Source organism: Penicillium roqueforti, assembly GCF_015533775.1.
Source record: "Penicillium roqueforti strain LCP96 04111 chromosome Unknown scaffold_10, whole genome shotgun sequence".
Classification (NCBI taxonomy): domain Eukaryota; kingdom Fungi; phylum Ascomycota; class Eurotiomycetes; order Eurotiales; family Aspergillaceae; genus Penicillium; species Penicillium roqueforti.
This window is the reverse complement of record NW_024067574.1, coordinates 425,081-440,583: the sequence shown is the minus strand read 5'-3', so window position 1 is coordinate 440,583 and position 15,503 is coordinate 425,081. Positions and strand designations below refer to the sequence as shown.

General features: G+C 48.5%; 7 protein-coding genes across 7 annotated transcripts; 2 read left to right on the top strand and 5 right to left on the bottom strand.

Moving 5' to 3' along the window:
* Positions 1-68: 68 nt before the first annotated feature.
* LCP9604111_4804 (alpha-amylase) lies at positions 69-2,126 on the top strand (the record flags this gene model as incomplete). Its single annotated transcript, XM_039072544.1, has 8 exons — positions 69-129; positions 186-593; positions 664-1,259; positions 1,307-1,330; positions 1,389-1,409; positions 1,466-1,688; positions 1,774-2,026; positions 2,102-2,126. The coding sequence occupies 8 exons, from the start codon at positions 69-71 to the stop codon at positions 2,124-2,126; spliced, it is 1,611 nt and encodes a 536-aa protein (XP_038929294.1).
* A 1,303-nt stretch (positions 2,127-3,429) lies between these two features.
* Positions 3,430-4,493, top strand: LCP9604111_4803 (GPI anchored serine-threonine rich family protein; the record flags this gene model as incomplete). Its single annotated transcript, XM_039072543.1, has 5 exons — positions 3,430-3,481; positions 3,531-3,609; positions 3,674-3,808; positions 3,869-4,125; positions 4,249-4,493. The coding sequence occupies 5 exons, from the start codon at positions 3,430-3,432 to the stop codon at positions 4,491-4,493; spliced, it is 768 nt and encodes a 255-aa protein (XP_038929293.1).
* Positions 4,494-5,393: 900 nt separating this feature from the next.
* LCP9604111_4802 (uncharacterized protein) lies at positions 5,394-6,236 on the bottom strand (the record flags this gene model as incomplete). Its single annotated transcript, XM_039072542.1, has 2 exons — positions 5,394-6,088; positions 6,194-6,236. 2 exons carry the CDS (start codon positions 6,234-6,236, stop codon positions 5,394-5,396), a joined length of 738 nt encoding a protein of 245 aa, XP_038929292.1.
* A 386-nt stretch (positions 6,237-6,622) lies between these two features.
* LCP9604111_4801 (translation machinery-associated protein 20) lies at positions 6,623-7,505 on the bottom strand (the record flags this gene model as incomplete). The annotated part of the gene is made up of 3 exons (XM_039072541.1): positions 6,623-7,013; positions 7,135-7,275; positions 7,492-7,505. 3 exons carry the CDS (start codon positions 7,503-7,505, stop codon positions 6,623-6,625), a joined length of 546 nt encoding a protein of 181 aa, XP_038929291.1.
* A 342-nt stretch (positions 7,506-7,847) lies between these two features.
* On the bottom strand, positions 7,848-9,440 carry LCP9604111_4800 (YchF/Obg family ATPase; the record flags this gene model as incomplete). The annotated part of the gene is made up of 3 exons (XM_039072540.1): positions 7,848-8,399; positions 8,643-9,200; positions 9,366-9,440. 3 exons carry the CDS (start codon positions 9,438-9,440, stop codon positions 7,848-7,850), a joined length of 1,185 nt encoding a protein of 394 aa, XP_038929290.1.
* A 635-nt stretch (positions 9,441-10,075) lies between these two features.
* hir1 (putative histone transcription regulator Hir1) lies at positions 10,076-13,629 on the bottom strand (the record flags this gene model as incomplete). The annotated part of the gene is made up of 5 exons (XM_039072537.1): positions 10,076-10,173; positions 10,248-13,007; positions 13,075-13,296; positions 13,389-13,463; positions 13,593-13,629. 5 exons carry the CDS (start codon positions 13,627-13,629, stop codon positions 10,076-10,078), a joined length of 3,192 nt encoding a protein of 1,063 aa, XP_038929289.1.
* A 923-nt stretch (positions 13,630-14,552) lies between these two features.
* On the bottom strand, positions 14,553-14,965 carry LCP9604111_4798 (uncharacterized protein; the record flags this gene model as incomplete). The annotated part of the gene is made up of 3 exons (XM_039072536.1): positions 14,553-14,658; positions 14,726-14,796; positions 14,912-14,965. 3 exons carry the CDS (start codon positions 14,963-14,965, stop codon positions 14,553-14,555), a joined length of 231 nt encoding a protein of 76 aa, XP_038929288.1.
* Positions 14,966-15,503: the final 538 nt, after the last annotated feature.

Below are 15,503 nucleotides of genomic sequence, written 5' to 3'. Positions count from 1 at the left end.
TAGTTAACTACTATTTAGCTGGACATTGACATAGCTTGACTGCTTGACTTGCCATTTGGTATCCCGCAATGCCGTCTTTCCTGTGGTGTGGATCTCGACAGAAAGGCCAGAAATGGAAACAGATTGAAGGTCAGTATCCCCGACCGGAAAACAGTTCGAAGCTCTAACCTGCATACACGGTACAGAAGCAGCAGCGAATCTACAACAGCTCCCATCATGGAATGCTCCAGATAATTCGCTTATACTGCAAGCCTTTGAATGGCATGTTCCCGCCGACCGGCAGCACTGGCGTCGTCTGCAGAATGCCTTACCAGAGTACAAAGCCATCGGCGTTGATCAGATTTGGATCCCTCCCGGATGCAAGGGAATGGATGTGAATGGTAATGGCTATGACATCTATGATCTGTACGACCTAGGGGAGTTCGATCAGAAGGGCGCAGTTCCCACGAAATGGGGCACCAAGCGTGAACTTGAAGACCTGATGTGCCAAGCGCAGAACTTGGGCATTGGTGTAATCTGGGATGCTGTGCTCAATCATAAAGCTGGCGCGGACTATCCAGAGCCTTTTCAGGCTGTCAAGGTAGATCCTAAACGTGAGCGATTTTATCCTTCTCTTCGTTGATATTCAATCATGGATTTTCGCTGATTAAAATAAAACAACAGGAAGAGATCTGGATATATCTAAGCCGACAGAAGTCCATGGCTGGACAGGCTTTGATTTCGCCGGTCGCGGTGACATGTACAGCTCAATGAAGTATCACTGGCAACATTTCAGCGGCGTTGACTGGGACGATAAGAGCAAGCAAAACGCAATCTACAAGATTGTCGCATCCAACAAGGACTGGGCGCAAGATGTGTCCACGGAGAATGGAAACTACGATTACCTGATGTTCGCCGATTTGGACCTGACACACCCAGAAGTCCGCGCAGACCTCCTGCAATGGGGAACGTGGATCACCAAATCCCTAAGCCTCAATGGAATGCGACTTGATGCCGCTAAGCATTTCTCAACCGAGTTCCAACGCGCATTCGTGCAATATGTTCGGAAAACCGCCAACCCGGACTTTTTCGCCATCGGAGAGTACTGGACTGGACATTTACCGTCCCTTCTGCATTACCTCGAGAAGGTAGAGTATGATCTCGCTGCATATGATGTACCTCTCCTGGAGCGGTTCTCCAAGTTGTCCCATGCCAAGGCACCAGATCTTCGCGGGATTTTCAAAGATACATTGGTACAGTGTCGGCCGGACCACGCTGTGGTGAGTTCCTCGACGCTCGAGTAATGATACAAAGCTAACTTCCCCAGACCCTTGTTTCGAATCACGATACGGTAAGTACCAACTGTGTCTGATCTTGGCATATTTACTTCTTTACCTAACTCTCAGCAGCAACCAGGACAAATGCTGGAGGTGAGTCAACTTCTTCCCAGTTTTATAAGGCCCGAGCACGGCTAATCAAAGCCCAGACCCCAGTGGCGCACTCCTTTAAATTACTAGCATACGCACTGGTCCTCCTCCGCAAAGACGGTCACCCATGCGTATTCTATGGTGACCTGTACGGGATACGGGCGAATGTGGATAGCCCAATGACACCAAGTTGCAACGGTCATCTTCCCGTCCTAACTCAAGCCCGGAAACTCTATGCCTACGGCGAACAGCAGGATTATTTCAACCAACCCAACTGCATAGGTTCGCTTGGCCCTTTCACCCCTGGATTACTGCGCCCCACTATGGGGAACACGTATCCACACTAGCAGATCTGACTGCGAAACAGGATTCGTTCGCTACGGAAACGCCCGTCACCTATCCGGACTCGCATGTGTTATCAGCAACGCTGGTCCAGGTGTGCAGCGCATGTTTGTCGGTCAGCAACATGCATATGAGCAATGGACCGACCTGTTGCATCCTAGCATGAAACCTGTCATTATCAACAAGAAGGGGTATGGAGACTTCGGTGTCCAGGCGATGAGTGCTAGCGTCTGGGTCGATTCGGCTACCATGGACCGGGATGGTCTCAAGAGGGACTTGTATGTATACTTTCCCAGCCGAGTACACCGTACAGAGCACTGATTGTGGCTTGATTACTAACTCCGTACTACCAGTAACGTGGATATCTACGATACCTAATCTTTTGTTGGGCGCAAGGCGCATCCCCGGGGATTCTCCGGTGCGAAAATTATGTACAACATCTAATATTTGGGATAACACTTGGGAACTGCACTCCGTACTCCGTATCTTCCTTCCGTATTCGACAAATCATAACTCAGAAAAAGGAATTTACTGATTCGGATCTGACTCCGTATTTGACCGCTACCTGACTGGGAAATGGCACCATTCTGTCCGTAAAGAGATAATAACGTGCCTGCAGGTTCTGAGACACTCATTTTATCGCCTCCAGTGCTCCCACTTATGGTTCATTTAGCGTGTCGTCCGAGACCCAAATTCAGATATGTCTCAATCCTGAAATTGGTCTGTGGAGTGGGTCTTCGTTGAGACATCGAAACGGTGTGTTCGCAGCATTTTCGAGTTCATTCTGAGACATCGTACGGAGTAAATATTGGATATGAATTTATGAGTACTCATGGGCAGCCTTTTGATTCCCCTTACCCCATGGATGATTAGGCTTTGCTGATCTTCCCTCAAATTGGTGGCCAACACCCTTGCTCGAGCTAGTGAAAAGATACATGAAAATTCAGGGTCCAGATTGCCTTTCTGTAATTTACCGCAGAATTTGCAATTCAAAAATACGGATACCATACATACGTAATTCGCCGTTTCATACTGCTCGGGTTCGGTTCTGTGCCAAGACTGTACCAAATACCACTAGCGGATTGCCAAGCCTGTCTAGCGTCCTCTTATCGACCCTATCGGCGGACCACACCGATGGCTGGGATCCATAGTGGACGGGCCACCTCCGGGTGTAAAAAATAACGACGGAGTACATACAATATACGAAGTATACACAATTATAATATGGAACTCCCATCGAATAATAGAGTACGGAACACGGAGTCAGATTCCCCAAAATCGAAAGTGGAATTTGCGCCTGAAACTAGCTCCTCGGCGAGCCATGAAGCTCTACTTACTTCCACATGGAACCTTACTGAGACCCTGAATTCCCACGTTGTGTATAATAAAATGTTTAAAATATTTTTGGGATGCTCTAAAACCGGGTACCTCGCCATGTCAGTTCTATTTTCAGGTATCTTTCCGTATTGGTAGTGGGTGCCAGAGACATTGTTGACGGTTCAGGGCATCCAAGGTTGTGTGCAATATCAAATGAAATGTTTGGTCACCTACTTAATGACATGGACCCTTGAATCTGAATATTTTTCCATCTTCCAACTTCTCTCTCGCATCTCTCTCGCTCTTTTACACTCCAACGTTCATTCGTTTTTTTAATCCACTACATTCGCTTTAATAAGTCAAGATGCGTTTCTCCACCATTCTGTCTCTCCTGCCTTTGGCCCTTTCCGTTGGAGGTATGTAAATCACCATATGACGCGAGACTCTCTCTAATAATCAGTCTAGCTATCCAGGTCACCGAGCCCTCCAAGGGCGACGACCTCGATCTGTCCAAATCTTTCACCGTGAAATGGACATCCGTCAAGTATGTCGACTATGATCACTCACATCTTACACTAGCCATGACAGCCAAAACTAACCAATTACAGCACCGACGCCTCCACTGTTGACATCGTCCTTGTCAACAATGCCGTCTACCCCCCCGTCGATGAGAAGATTGCCTCTGGCATCGACACCTCCAAGGGCTCTTACACTGCCAGTGGTCTGAAGGACGTCAGCAATGGGTAAGATCGCCTTTGTGGCGCGTCGATTGTATGTCTACTAACACTTAATGTACACTGCAGTTCCGGTTTCCAGATCAACCTGCTCTCCACTGAGGCCAAGAACACCGGCATCCTCGCTCAGTCCGAGCAGTTCAATGTGACCGCCGAGAGCTCCTCCAGCTCTACTACTACCGGTACATCTTCCACTGTCTCCTCCTCTTCTACTGCCTCTACCTCTGTTGTCTCCACTGGTACCACTTCCACTGCTTCTACATCTACTGCCTCTACTTCCACTTCCACTGGTGCCTCCACCACTGAAACCGAGGCTTCCACTACTGGTACTTCCACCCTGGACGTGTCTATCATCAAACCCTCCCCCACCGGAACCCTTACCTCTGGCTCCCTTACTACTAGTCCCCCCACCCCTGGCAAGCACAGCACTGATACCTCTGTACGTACAGCTACCGGAACTTCTACCGGAATTTCTACCGGAACTACTACTGGCACCACCACCGGCACCTCTACCGGCAGCTCTACTACCGAAACCACCACCGGCACCACCACCGGTCTGACCACCAGCACTTCCACCACCACCGGCACTTCTACCAGCTCTGCCTCTCCCTCTGCCTCCAGCGGTGCCGCTATGGGTCTGGTTGCCCCCGCTACCGCCGCTGGTCTTCTGGCTGGTGTCCTCGCTCTCCTGTAAATTGCCACTTGAAGATCGGCTGATGTGCCGGGCTTTGGTATGTGCCGGGCTTTGGTATGTGCCGGGCTTTGGTATGTGCCGACGCTCGGTATGACTTCAGCTTCAAGGTCTGGAGAATTGAGAACTATGTTTCGAGAATTGGGTTATTCATGGAGGAATGGTAATGAATGGATGGGATTCTTCTTTTTTTTTCTTTTTTGCAGGTGGTTGGTCGGCCTTTCGAGGTTTCATCTATTGATGTAGACTAGGTATGTAATCGGTTGATGCATGCATGAGCTTGATTTTTTTTTTTTTTTTTTGGCTATATTCACTTCATTTATAATAATCATAATCCACGAGCCTTCCCAGCTCTCTGCTTGTTGTCGTTATTTGATATTCCAGCCCTGGAGATAAAATTTCTACTTCTTCACTCCCACACTATACGTGTTCGGGGCATTTGAGATTCAAATTACATTCCCTCTAACGGATTTTGAGCCTCGAGAACACCCAACATCCATGTACCAATCAGCTATGGCCTTCGGAATATCACCGAGGACAGCTTTTGTGATCCATGTGGGTTTTGTTTCTCTGGTCCTTTTATACGACTCTCTTCGTCCAATACATCATCACTGCTCGAGGGCATCACTAGACCCGAGGAGATTTGTTTTCACAGCCAGAGACATTCGGGGGAGATTATCCTGGAAGTTTGAGTCAATTATCGTCTAGGAAAGAAAGCAACATAGACGCCGGTTGTGTAACTGTAACCGTTGAGCTCGACCAGAGGCACTCGTAGCATCGAGGCTCATTATTCTCCACGGAGCATGACCAGTTTCCCTATTTAGACTGTGTGAACTGTGTGAATGAATTACATGCTTCATCCTTGAGCATATCTCGGCCCCTATCTGATCACTCCTCCAAGTCCTATGCTGTTTCTTCTGTTGCCGTAGTTGAAGTCGTGGTAACTTCATCTTCATTGTCGGCCTTCCGCTTCCGACTTGATAGGGCCGCAGAATCTTTTCGGCATGATTCTTCCCTCAGCTTCGCCTCGAGTTTTCTGTGCTTCTTCTGCTTCTTTGCAAGCTTCATCTCTTCGGCTTTCTCCTTGGATTCGTGCTCTTCGAACTGTCGTTCTTCAGGTTCCTCTTCTCTAGTTCCCATCTTCCTCGCTGGGGTACTCTTCTCCTCCTCGTACTGCTTGCTTTCGGCTTTCTTCTGCTTCATCTGCTTCTTGTGTTCTTTTTGCTCCTTCTCTGGTTTTTCAATCTTCCGGCGACGTGATTTGGATTTAAGGCCGGTATGTTTTGCCGTTTCAATTTCATCCTCAGATGCGTTGCTTGCAGTCGTCTCCCTTACATATATGGCTAGCACAAGCTGTGTCGAGACTTTGTTGACTGAGCTTTTCTTCTTTCGGGGCAATTTGTCCTCAGTCAGCTCGTCCTGGGAGGTCTGGCCAGTGAAGGAACCGTTTCCAGATGTGTCGCCCTCGGATTTCACCAAGGTCTCGCTCGCGGATTCGGACATCACATCCTCGTTGACATTCGACATATCCCCTTCACTAGACAGTTTCTGGTCTAGATAATTGCACCCGTGATTCCAGACGTCGTTTGTCGCCCATTCTGCTCAATATCAGCCATGGGTCAGTCGTGTTGCCAGTGATTCAATCTCATATTGTCGTTGGGCTGCTTGAATTGCGGCTTTGTGGCATTAGCTATGCCACATACCATGAGCGAACTCCAATCGGCATTTTCCACTGTTGGAATGCATTGTGAAATAAGTGTCGACTGGATCAAAAGACATTGATGAAAAGGGGGAAATGGGAAGTTTCTGCGAACCAGCCCCATCGTCAAAATATATATTTCAACCTAAGAACCTCCGAATACCCCAGTAATCATGTACCTGTGCTTCTCCTACATAAATTACAAAGCCTTTTAAGACAATACAAGAAGCTATCTACATTCAATCAATACATCCATTGAACCAATCTGGATCCTTGTCCAGGGGGATATTTCATTTCAAATCATCCAACACATAATCATCGCCATGCGTGCAGAGAGGTATAGAGGTATAAAGGTATAGTTCCAAGCCAAACATCCCAAAAGACCACAACCCCAGCCCAATGAATCCCTTGCTTCTTTTGAAAACCATGTCCCTTAATCTAAATGCATTCTCCAAAGTCCATCGCCAAGATAATGGCCCTCATCAATAACAACTCCCTTCCCTTTACTCTTGATCTCCTCAGTGCCAACCTTCAGCATACCAACCATACAAATCTCCTCCTTCCCTTCAGCCTTGACACCAACGATCTGTCCGGCCTCAAGCGCATGCTCGGCATCAGGTAGACGGCCTCCGGGGGATGTGAGACCTGGAGCCATGAGCGTTGCGCCGGAAAGCACGAAGCGGATGGCACCGCGGTCGATCTGGATTGTCGGGATGGCGGAGGGGTAGGCGTGGATGAGGCGGAGGTGTGGGACTGGGGGTCCATCGATAGGTTGGAAGAAGAGGGGGGTTGAGTCTATCGTGTAGAGGGTCACGCGATCGGGTCTATGGCGGTGGTTGTGGTTAGCTTTTGGGTCTCTAGAAAAGATGCAGCACGTTCATGTCGAAAGCCAGAGATGACGTTGCTGGAATCGGAAGACAAAAGACGCGGGAATGGGAACTTTACAGTTTCACGGCTTCCAATGAGGCCTTCTTGGGCATGACATCTTCAATGAAGGGCTCGAGGCCTGGGTATGTTTCCAGCAGCTTCTGGCGCAGGCCGCGCTGCACCGAGGACTTCACCTTAGATCGGTTGCTTGGGGGAATACTAGATGGAGCACGGATGTTAGCTGGTGTTTTTGATAATCTTTTTGAACAAGATTTATCCCATGGGCGCTGTGTGGTCTTGAATGGAGCATTGGACAGCTCCTGCAGTCTTTCCCGGTCTTCAAACAGAGAGAGATATGTGCTCCCATTGGGTAGACAAGAGGCACCAAACAATCCACTGGGCTAGTCGTGGGTTTATGAGAAGCGTTTGACTCACTCTTTCTTAAACATGATGCTTGTTGAGGTGGTGATAATATAAGAATCAAGCTCTTGATACCGAAGTGGGATGCGCGGGGAGGCGGTCACGTGACCAAATTAAGTGCTTCGGATTTTTTGCTTCGACTTCATGCTGAACAGCTTACAATAGAATGTATGATCTTTCACTATGAATGTGAGCTATTGTAGGCTTAGCCTTCAAATACCAAGGCAAGAATCATACAGAAGGGAAATGAGGTATATTCTGCAACATTGACCTACCAATGATGATTTGCAACAGCAAGGAAATTTACAGTTGGAAAAAATGCCAAGACTCAACACTGGTGTTTCATTTGAAGAACTATTGTCTATGTGCACCTAGTGCTTAGCAGCACCAGCCTTGATGAGCAGGATATCGCCGTCTTCGACGACGTAATCCTTACCCTTAGTCATAATCTTACCAGCAGCCTTGATCGCATTCTCATCACCGTACTCACGGAGAGAAGCGTAGTTGTACACAATAGCCTGGATGAAGGTCTTCTCGAAGTCCGTGTGAATGACACCAGCCGCAGCGGGAGCCTTGATGCCCTTGCGGATGGTCCATTGCCGAACCTCGTCCTCACCAGTGGTGAAGAAGCTGCCTAAGTTCATGGACTGGCGCATGGTGGTGATGATCTTGGGCAGACCGGACTTGGTGCCCAGAGTCTTGCACTCAGCCTCAGCGGCCGCATCATCGTGCATCAGGGTCAGACGCTCCTCGAACTGAGCCGAGACAGGAAGGATTGGGTCGCCGGTAGAGTTGGTTTTGATCCACTCGAAGACCTTGGGGAGGTACTTGTTCTTCTGGCGGATGTAATCTCTCTCGCTCAGGTTGACCAGGTACACAACAGGCTTAGCAGTGAGGAGGAACAGAGGGTTGATAACTTCGACCTATAACCAATTCGGTTAGCATGAGGATTCACAAAGAGTATGAGTGATTCAATCATGTAGAAGTGGACTCCAAAATTTCAGCATATAACTTTTTTTCTCAAGGTGCCCTCGGATTGTGAGTATCCTTTTAATGAGGGCACTCAACGAGCTGGGTTAATTTCGAGCAGTGCTCTTATTCATCAGGAAAGGAGTTGAAAGGGCAAGTTGATTTGGGAAAAGAAGAAGAAAAAAATTCCAACATACCTCTTTGGGGGTCCAGTCACCCTTGCGGATATCATTGCCATCCTTCAGGAATTGAAGGATCTTGGCAGTGGTAGCCTCCTCCTCCTTGAGCTTCTTCATCTCCAGAGACTGTCCACCACGACGAGTCTGTTTGCCAAGAAGATCAAGAGCCTTCTCAACAAACTCGATATCCTTGATGCGGAGCTCCTCGTTGATGATGGTCAGATCACGGCAAGGATCGACGTCACCCTCGACGTGAATAATCTCGGCATCATCGAAGCAGCGAACTACCTGGAAGATGGCATCGACAGCGCGGATGTGTGACAGGAAAGAGTTACCCAGACCGGCTCCAGTCGAGGCACCGCGAGTGAGACCGGCAATATCGTACACAGTCAAATTGGCAGGAACCTGCGACTTGGGCTTGTAGTGCTGGCAGAGCCAGTCGAACCGCTCATCGGGAACGATGACACGAGCCTCCTCGGGGTCAATGGTGGCATAGGGAAAATTGGCCGGGTTACCGAGGGAGGACTTGGTGATGGATTGGAAGAGTGTCGACTTGCCGACATTGGCAAGACCAACCTGAAGCCATATTGTTAGTCAATCATGGTTGAGGAAAAGAAAAAAAAAAGGCGGGAGGGAAGGGGGACAAGGGGGTTTAAATAGTTTTTCGGAAGTAAAAGTGGACTGTGCTGTGTGGAAAAAGGAAAAAAAAAAAAAGAATGGGTGGGGGCCTAGCTCACATACGATACCGCTCTTCAAGTTGTTTCCTGGACGGCCCAAAAGGACCTTTTCCTGGACTTGCTGCTTCTTGGGAGGCATCTTATTGGATTTTTTCTTCTTGCTTGAGTAGAAGCGACAGAAGAGAAGTGGGAGGTGGGGGGAAGTTGAAAGGCGGAAGCGGGAACAAGAATGGAACGCGCCAAATGCAGGACCAGCTGCGGATCGATCGACGATACGAAGGAAGAAGATAGATGGTTTGGAAGACGTGATGGCGGTTGTCCACAGCAATTGCGGACAAGGTCTATGAGTACAAAGAGAGTAAATGAATGCGTCTTTAGCTATCAAAATGCAATGTTGACGAGGTACGCGCCAGATATCTTCAAATTTTCTGCCTGCAGAGCTGCTACCGCCCACGTGAGAGTCAAGCCCTGACGACGTCACTACATCCATGTGGGTGTCATGTACGTAATACTGTGTGTATCGAGGGATATTAGGGTCTGTCTGGTTGATCCTAGAGCAAGACCAAACTAGGGCAAGATAGGAACAGGTTGGCTTAAATAATAACGACCCAAAAGTGAACCTATGATACAAATACACCATGAAAATGAGATTTATCATCTCCAATCCCGCCTCAGCAGAGATAATAATGCAAACCCTTTGGGTTGACCCAGCCCGAACTTATTGAACGCCAGCAAGAAGAAGAAAAGGTATAGATAGCAAGAGAGAAAACATCATTAAAGATCCATTGCATCGCCATGTTCAGAGGTATTGTCAACCATGTCCAGCAGCTTGGCGTAAGGAACTGTCACGCGTTGAAGGTCACGATGTTTACCTAGATGAACGTTCGTTAGTAATTGAATCGTCAAGAAAGAGAAGAAAGAACAAAGAAAAAAGAAAGAAACATACCAAGCGCTAGAATCACCTCCTTCAACAAAGTCTCCCGTGGCCAGCCACACAGATCATCAGATCCTTCGCGCCAGTTACGGCCATCGCGCTGGTTGTCCTGCAGTTTCAAGACGCCTTCACTGTCCTCGTCTTCATCCTCAAAAAGACCACCGATGAGACCCTTTAGGAGCTCCTCAACCTTCAGTTTTAGACCCTCGGCACCGATGCGCTTAGCGTACATGGATAGGTATAACCGGAACTCTTCCTTGGCACCCAGGGACAGAGCAGCAGCAAGACGGTTCTCGAGATGAGCAATTGATACGCTGGACTCGAAAGTCTCATAACCTTCGCGTGACAATAAAACCTTGATGAGACGCTGGAGGAAGTATGCTCTTCCGCGAAGGAGGGTCTCATTCGTGGTGTTTCGCTCCAACCAAGGAATAATGCCGGCGGCAACAGCTGCCTTCGCATCCTTGTTATCTTGCTGTGCATCCTTGGCCTGCAAGTTGCTCACGGGTGCGTCTGTGGTGTTCCAGTACTGACTGCCGACGGCCCACCAGGCTTCTGAGATGCGCTGCCATGTGAACATTGATGGGGAATAGGAGTATCCTTCGCCGTTAGACAAAGAAACAATGATTCGACCCTCCGAATTAATGCGTGCGTCTGTTACTGCGGGAGCGGCGGTGGGAGTCACGCCCATAGTATGAATTGCAGCATCCAGGACTGGTTGGAGGGAGACTGGTGGGTGAGGAGACGACAAGTGCTTCACATTCCAAACATAGCACATGCCCACGGAGGAAATGCACAGGATCCACGGTCCATTGCACTCCAAGATGACAGGCTGTGCCTCGAGAACGAGCGCACTTACCAGACGACGACCTGCCGGTGTCCAAAGATAGATTGATCCATCCTCGCAGCCAGCTGCCCACATGCTCTGATTACCAGTCACAAGTAGGACAGACCGCGGTAAGAAGTCCTGCCACAATGGTTGATCTCCGCGGAACAGTGTCAGGCGTACTGGCTCGCGGTCCACGGCACGACCGGTCAGACTTGCTGGTGATGGGTTCCGGGCTTCGAAAACCACGTCCACCCGACTCTTAGAAGAGCCCGAGTCTGTACTAGGGCCAGGTTGTTCCGTCGGTTTCCCACTCGAATCTAACGCGCGGAGAATCTGGCTGCGAATTTTAGGGACTGCCAGACGAAGTTGGCTGACCGACATGCAAGGATTTGTGACTGCGGGGCGAATGAATTCTGGAGTTGGCTGTTGACCAGTCGTGGCAGATTGAACTTGAGCTGGTAGAAGGCCGTCGGGAGTGTTGGCCATGATGGGAGTTGCACCGTTTTGACTGGCAAGTGTCACACGCTTTTCGACGCTGCCATCTTCGTCGCCTTCTATCTGGGCCAGCTTGCGCTTGTTTCCAATAAGAAGAGCAGTCAGGCCACCCTTGGGTAAGCCATCGAAGGGTTTTGACAGGTCAACGATGGTGGTCGGGGCATCAGCCTTGACCTCATTGCTGACAGACGCCATCAAACGGGCTTGTGGAAGAGATGACTCGCCAGCCCCAGCTCCGGAAACTAGTAATGGAGCGATCCGCTTTTTGCCCTCTTTGGTGTAGGTTGGACGCTGCTTAAGTCTTTCCAACTTGGCTTTGTAAGGGTCAGGCTTCTCTGATTCTGTGGCGGCAGGTGTCGAAAGGGTCCCATTCGTCTGGGTCTTCGTAGCCTCGGGAGCTGGCGAAGAGCCCCGAGCAGGTGCGGTCCCATTTGATGCTTGTGGGGCTTTATCTCCATTAATCGTAGGTTCGGCGCCATCGCCCATCAGTGCACCCATTCTCCCTTCGACGTGCTTGATCTCGCCAGCTTTGCTCTTTTCCTCCAGCAACAAGCTGTCAGTAGTTTCTGTGATTCCAGCGCCCTTTCGATTAGTCCCAAACTTGGTGAGTGATTTCTCATTCTCTTCCATTGCCGTGGCCCAGCCCAACTCGCCATCTTCAAACCGGACTGCCACAATTGTGCCATCCAGAGCAGTAGCAAAGAGACACTTTCCATCAGGAGACCATGCCAGGTCCGAAATGGCTTTAGCAGCCATTTCCTGCGCAACCACAATCGGTCGTGCATTACTCGTAATCCAGATACTGAGAGATTTGTCTCCACCGGCACAAGCAATGACGGTAATGTGGTGTTGAGGTACAGGCTGCCCATCGGCTTGCTTCTTATTGGGCGGCTCAGTTGCATAAAGTCGTGGAGAGAACGCACAAACCTCAACAGGCGCCTCGTGTCCAATCAGATTGATATCACCATCCCATGATCCACGGTTGATAATAGCCACAGAGCTCACAGGACCATTCACAGCATTAGCAGCTGCAATATGCATCCCATCAGGCGACCAAGAGCAACGACGGAAATAAGCTGTCAACGGAGAATTGGCGAATGGGGCTGTGATTGTCTGCTCAAGGACGAAGTTGTTCATATGATCGTGAGCTGAAGAATTGGGGGAAGGGGAGGTGAATCGGAAAATGCGAACGGTCCGGTCATCGCTAGCGGTTGCGAAATATTTGTTGGCCGGATCGAAAGTGATGCCTTTGACGTGACTCTGATGGATCGCTATCGTCTTCAGCTTTTCGAATGAGTGGCCAGACCACACCACGACTTTTGAGTCCAGCCCAACGGAGACCAGTATCGATGAGTCGAAAGACCACCCGAGATCCTGGACATCATTGTCGTGGCCGATCAATCGCCGAATCGTGCGCCAGTTCTCAACGGGAGGTGGTTCATCGGTGCCTAATAGTTTTCCATAGCTGTCAGTATCTACTTTTGTCTCTCCGTATCCAGTGTGTCCGAAGCATACCAAATGTTGATGAGTGTGTTGGAGGGTTAGCGTCGAGGGTGTACACGCAGACAATCTTGTCATCTGCGCCTGACGCTAGGTATTTCCCGTTGTGTGAAAAACGCACGGTATGAATCGTGCCGGAGTGGTTGCTCATGGACGCCAGTTGTTTTGGCTTGCCCTCAAGTTCGGGTGTACCGGTGCCGTAAATAGCTTCTGTTGACCAGATTCGCACGTATCCATCTAGAGCGAATCAAAAGAATGTCAGCGATAATTCTCTCTATGGCGCATGATCTTTGTGGCCTCCACCTCAAAGCAAAAAGGGTCGAGCTCACCTCCAGCAGCTGTGACCAGTCGCTTCCCATCTGGCGAGACATCGCAGCTGTAAACCTCGAAATCCTTACGTTCACCTGTGTCAGAGCAAAAACATTAGCAAACTCGTTCTTTCGTTGGATACCTTGGTTTTCTGCTCTCAGAAGCACTGCATTTCTATCCCAACGGTGTCGAGCAAAGAAAACCAGGGCGATCAAGCTCCGTACCTCCATGGGTGAGCCAAACTGGCTTTATGATATGCATCGCGCCAGCCGCAGAACAAAGTCACGGTTATTCGTTTATTTCTCGAAGGTTTGCGTGATCGTGCCTCGAGATCAGGTCATGCGACACGTATCAGCGCCAATGTGCGCAGAGCGTGGGTAGGGAGGGGAGCGGCGCGGCGTATCGAGTCGGAGCTAGGCTTTTGGTGATTATATGAACTTAACGTGGAACATGGCAGGACCAAGAGTCAAAACGAATGGATTCCTCGGTCACAGATTCAAGAAATAGAAGTCAAAGGGCTCAGGTTCAAAGAGACCGGATATTAAAAGGACGTGAATCCAAAAGTCGCGATCTCCAGATTTGCCTGGTCCGAGCTCCCGCGTTGATAGTCTCTTGAATTACACTGCAAGGACTAACTAGCACTTATTGATTTTTTTTGAGGGGGAATACTACCATTGAAATATTTTATATTATGCAGTGATCTTTTTATGCTTGCTGATTTTATCAAACAAAGTGAGCAGGGCAAACATGGTTCTACCGGAAGTATGGCCACTTAGTGTATACCTGGACAACCTTCTCTCGTCAATGAATGATTACGGGAAAAAACTGGAGAGATTCAATAGTCCTCAAGTACCAGCATATGTTATTTTTCTAGTTCAATTACAAGCTTGCATGTTAAGGTCTCGGTGTCTTTGGGCTTCATCCCTTGGTGAAGAAGAGGTAAAACATCCAGATATCTCTATGGTAACCAACTCAAACAATATAGAGAACCTTGGAAAAGCTGGACCTCAGTTGACTAGGAACTTCAATTTATTCGAGCATTAAGTGATCGAGGATTCTCTACTAGATATGCTTACACTACAACTACACATCTTTATAAAGGAAACAGAAAGATTCATTGGTTCTTTGGATAAATTAGGCCTTCATGATACGCCAATCAATTGTCGACGTTATTGCATGAGAACTTATTTCTTGCCGGATCCTCCGGAAGGAGGGGTGTAGGTAGAGCTTCCCTTCCCGCTGTTGTAGTAGGTACTTCCATTGGGGTTGGAGTAGTAGTAGGATCCATTGCTAAAGCAACTAGTCAGAATAAACTGTTCTCGTTCACTGCATTATCATATGCATTGAGACAGCTTACGTATTGGAGTAGTGGTAGCTGTTCGAGTTAGAAGCGCTGGAACCGTAGTCGCGAGTGCAATAATGGTTGCCCTAATTTACCTCTTGTAAGTGACATATTGATGATGGTCTGGAATTACCAAGAACGAATGCATGTCTTATCTTGTTGTTGGCATATAACATAGGAAATGGAGCGGGGTATACCTACCTGGCTGTTAGTGCCGGAGCCGGTAACAGTGTATCCTTTTCCAGAGCTAGACATGGTGGATGATTTATAGGCTATGTTATTGCTTTAGAGATAAGATGTAGAGGATGTGAGAAGAGTAAGAGAAGAATGAGGGGGATGGAGGTTAATATACCAGTGACATTAGCTGAGGTGGGGGGAACGGCACAAATAAGTATGTCAGTAAACCAATCGTTGGATGGTGCCATTGCCGGCATCTGATGCCTTACGGTGTTTTATTTAGAATCTACGTATACTTAGAATATGTAATTGAAGTGTGATGGTAGACTACTGGTGCATGGAGTGTGAGGTCCAAAATGAGTATGTGATATTTATCAGTTGGTAAATAAAGTGTCTACTACAAAGTACAGAGCAAATGGGTTCAAGACTACAAGAGACATGCAAGCAGAACTAACAGGCCATATACGATATAGGCCACGAAATGACATGTCTGGAAATAATACAGATAACTATTAACTTTGAATACGAACTGAATGGACCATGTTATCTTTCTAACCAATGCAGTGAAGTATTCGCGACGTATACGACGTATCTAAACTAAAGGTCATATTCACCT